The 3,853-nt window shown below is 69.6% G+C and overlaps 1 protein-coding gene across 1 annotated transcript; it reads right to left on the bottom strand.

The window, feature by feature from the left end:
- Nucleotides 1–228: 228 nt before the first annotated feature.
- On the bottom strand, nt 229–3,637 carry DLX4 (distal-less homeobox 4). The gene is made up of 3 exons (XM_072885863.1): nt 3,228–3,637; nt 1,804–1,997; nt 229–898 (listed from the first exon to the last, which is right to left on the bottom strand). Exons 1-3 carry the CDS (start codon nt 3,517–3,519, stop codon nt 647–649), a joined length of 738 nt encoding a protein of 245 aa, XP_072741964.1. The 5' UTR covers nt 3,520–3,637; the 3' UTR covers nt 229–646.
- Nucleotides 3,638–3,853: the final 216 nt, after the last annotated feature.

Here is a 3,853-nt window from a genome sequence, read left to right as displayed (position 1 = left end):
AATTGCATGTCTGAAAATAGTGGTGGGTCCCGCACAGATGTCTGGGGGGGGACACAGCCCCAGCCTGCTGCTCCAGTGCCCCCATCCCTGCGGGACCATTTTCCCCAGGAGATTTTGGAGACGGGAGCCTCTGAGGACCAGGACCGAAGCGTCTCCCCCAGACTGGGAACAAAGCCCCCCAAAGGGAGCGGCAGGTATGGAGGAGCAGTCTTTACAAGTGTACAGCCTATTTATAAAGGTGGGGGCGGGCACATACAATAATGGACAGTATTTATAAATAAAGCCAGGCCGGGGGGTCCGGGGACTCCCCAGCCCCCCAGCCCCTCTCAGGGCCCCCCCTGCCCCATGTCCATGAACGGAGGGCCCGGGGCTGTGGCTGGAGGCCAAGTCCTGTCCCACCGGGACGGGCGCACCAGGACGTTGTGCCGGAGCTGTCTCACTTCAGACCATGATGGAGCAGGCAATCCCCAGGTCCCTGCAGACCGCGGCCGCCTTCCTCCTCCTCTTCCTCCTTCTCCATTCGCTGGGGTCCCCCAGGACTTCGCTGGGCTCCCTGGTCCCTCAGGGGGCGGCGGCAGAGCATCCCCCCTTTGCCAGCCCTCCCGGAGCCGGCGGGTGCTGGAGCCGGGTGCTGGAGCCGGCAGCATCACATCATGGGGGCCCGGGGGATGGCATCCTGTGGGTGCGGCTGGTACCAGGCTCCGAAGCTGTTGATGTAGCTGCTGGGGGCCAGGGGGGCCCCTTTGCCTGGCACGGGGATGTCCCAGAGCGAGGGGATGTTGGGGGAGCAGGGGGAGAGGGAGGCGGCAGTGTGGAGGTGCTCCCCGTCAGGCACGCTCGAGCCCTGCTTCATGATCTTCTTGTACTTGGAGCGCTTGTTCTGGAACCAGATCTTGACCTGTGGGAGAGAGAGGGCTGAGTGGGGAGGATGGGGTCTGTGGCCAATGCTCCGCCATAAACTCCCAGTATCAATCGTTACAGACCCCTCTGGGGTCCCCGTCTCCCCCACCTACACCTGCCCTTTCCAGGGGGCACAGCCAATTCAGCGTGGGGGCCTGTGAGATAAGCTGGGCTCTGAGCCCAACCCCTTACAAGCCACCAGAGACTCCACTAAGGGCAGCTGGAGGAGAATGTGGGAAGAGGCACAGGGAGCCCAGACAAACATGTAATAAATGGAGAGCGAGCCAGGAGTCCCCCAGCCATGCACATCCCCATGTGTCCCCACGTCCCCCTCTCCGGCAGGGGCTGTGGCCCCCACCAGCCCAGCCGGGTGCCGGGAGCCGGGTGCCGGGGCTGGGCCGGGGTGCGGCGCGGTGGGGCCTGCCACGCTGGGGTGGTGGCCCCGCTCATTCCTCCCCACGGTCCCCCCCGCGCTGCCGGCAGGTTCCCACTTGCCTCCTCTTCCCCGGCTTTATGAGCTCGCTTCGCCCCTGGCTCCGGGCTGCACCGCTGCCGCCTGCCTGTCTCTCCCCATCGCCTTCAAAAACCCACTCGCCCCGTCCCGCGGCCCAGGGCCGCCCAGTGCCGGGCACGGCCGGGCCGGCAGCCAGGCTCCGGGGCTGGGAAAGTCCCGGTGCCGCTGGGAGGTGCGAGCAGGGGCGCCCCGAACCCGAGCCCCGGGGGCCCACCGGCGCCAGCTCCCCCGCCGCAGCACGGCACGGCTCGGCACGGTTCCAGTTGCACCCCGGCATCGTGACGCAGCCTTAATCCAGCGTCACTCCCGGAGCAGCGATGGGCATGAGCCCCCCGCATGGTGCATCCTCGGGGCCGTGACCATCCCCTCGCCCCTCGCGGGGGCCGTACCTGGGTCTGGGTGAGCCCGAGCTGGGCCGCCAGCTCGGCGCGCTCCGGCAGCGCCAGGTACTGGGTCTGCTGGAAGCGCTGGTTGAGGGCTTGCAACTGCAGGCTGGAGTAGATGGTGCGCGGCTTGCGCAGCTTCTTCCCCTTGCCGTTGATGCGCAGCTCCCCGTTGGCGATGGCTGGGGGCTTCTCGTGCTCTTGGGGTGGGAGAGGAGCAGAGAGTTAAACCAACACGCTGGGAGGTTAGGAAAAAAAAGAAACCAACCCCAAACCATCCTACCCTGGCCCTGGGGGCTGCAGCGGGTTTTGCTTTTTAGAGGTTAGTTTTGGAGGGGAGAGGGAATAAGTAGGGGGGGACCTGCTTTTGCTGAGCTGGTTTGTTTAAGCCCCAGGTAAAGCAAAGGGAAAACAGGAGGAGGAAGGGAGGGATGAGATTACTCATTCAATATCACTATACAAGCCCAAAAGTGGGCAGGCCACAGGCCCCTCTGCTGTGCAGCCAACGCAGGGACTGGGCAGGGCCCCACGGGGCAATGGAGGGGGCAGCAGGACAGACTCCCCTGCCCCGGGGACCCTTGCTGTGGGCACGCTGCTCCCCGGGCAGCCCCTCGCTGTGAGGTCTGTGCCCCCACCCTGGACCATCTCCTCCCCGGCCCGTGCCTTTGAGCATCCCCAGGTCCTTCTTGGGCCACGTGGCTTGTGCGGGGCAGAAACCCGCTGGGGCTCAGAGAGGCACCGGGGACAAGGTGGTCCCTGGCTGAGCAGCACGGGGCTGACGTGGGCGAGCGCAGGGCATGGCGGTGAGCGTGTCTGCACACCCACATACACCCCCCACACAGTCTGCTCTGGCCACAGCCACGGACCTGCGGAGCTGACGAGAGGCCAACAAGGCCCGGGGGCTCAGCCAGGCTCAGGACCCCTCTATGGGGCAGCTCGGGAGCCGTTTCTCTCCAGGGCAGCTCAGCTTGCAGTTTCCTGCATCAACTTTTGGGGAAAACAGTGGGGAATGGGGATGCGAAGGGGTGGGGAGCTGAGATCAGAGCATGGTGGCGGTGGGGCAGAGGGGTGAGTCTGCCCGGCCCGGGCGGGCACAGGGGGCAGGATGCGGGAGGCCGGGGGTCTCGGGGGGCAGGATGCGGGAGGCCGGGGGTCTGATGCTCCCCATCCCCGGGGCTTCTTGCAACCACGCAGCCACCCACCCGCACGGGGCTCCGGCGGGTCCGGGCGCTCTGGGAGCGGGGGAACATCGCCCCCGGCCCCCGCGGGTCCCCTCGGGGACCTCCCCGCCGGGCCGAGCCCCGCATCGCCGCTGCCCCGACGCTTCCGACGGCTCCGTCCCGGCGCCTCCCGGTGAATCCCCGTCGCTCCCCGCTGGGCCGGTGCCCGGGGGCGGGTGTGCAGCGCCGGGCACCCCGCGCCCGCCTTACCTGCGTCCTGCAGCCTGGCGCCGTGGGCCAGCCCGGCCGGGGGATGCTGGGCACCGGGGGGCGGGTAGGGCAGGTAGGGACCGCCGTGGGGCGGCGGGGGGGCACCGCCGGTGTAGGGGTAGGGCCCGGGCCGGCCGTAGGAGGCGAAGGGCGGCGGGTCGTGCTGGGGGTGGCCGGCGGGGTGGAGGCCGTGCAGCGGGTAGTGCGGCGGCGAGGGGTGGCCGAGCTCCAGGAAAGCGGCTTTGGAGGGGTCGGGCCCCAGCAGGCTCTCGGCCACGGAGCTCATGGTCATGGTGGGCCGGGCCGGGCCGGGCCGGGGCGGGCAGCCCCCGGAGCCCGCAGTGCCGCGCCGAGCCCCGCCGCCCCCCGACGGGCTCCGCGCTGCCGCACCGCGGCCCCGCGCCCGGGGGAATCCCCTGCCCGCCCCGCCCCGCCCCGCCAAGCCCCGCCCGCCATGACGTCACGCCCAGGGCACCCCCCTCGGTTCCCCCCCTTCCCCCGGGCAGCCCCTCTGTGCGTGTCCACCGCCCCGGGGTTCCCCCCCCCCCCGTGCCCCGGCCCGGAGCAATGCGCCCCTCCCCGGAGGGGAGACCCGCGGCGGGGGGGGAGGCACCCCGACCCCCATG

Source organism: Ciconia boyciana, chromosome 22, assembly GCF_034638445.1.
Source record: "Ciconia boyciana chromosome 22, ASM3463844v1, whole genome shotgun sequence".
NCBI classification, from domain to species: Eukaryota; Metazoa; Chordata; class Aves; order Ciconiiformes; family Ciconiidae; genus Ciconia; species Ciconia boyciana.
This window is presented reverse-complemented; position numbering and strand designations above follow the sequence as displayed.

Bases quoted from the DNA above. Each gene is read 5' to 3' on its own strand.
- DLX4 (XM_072885863.1), bottom strand. From the start codon at position 3,519: ATGACCATGAGCTCCGTGGCCGAGAGCCTGCTGGGGCCCGACCCCTCC. The intron at 1,998-3,227 runs GTAAGGCGGGCG...TCCCACCCCAAG, and splicing joins CGCCAGGCTGCAGGACGCAG to AGCACGAGAAGCCCCCAGCC. The intron at 899-1,803 runs GTACGGCCCCCG...TCTCTCCCACAG, and splicing joins TCGGGCTCACCCAGACCCAG to GTCAAGATCTGGTTCCAGAA.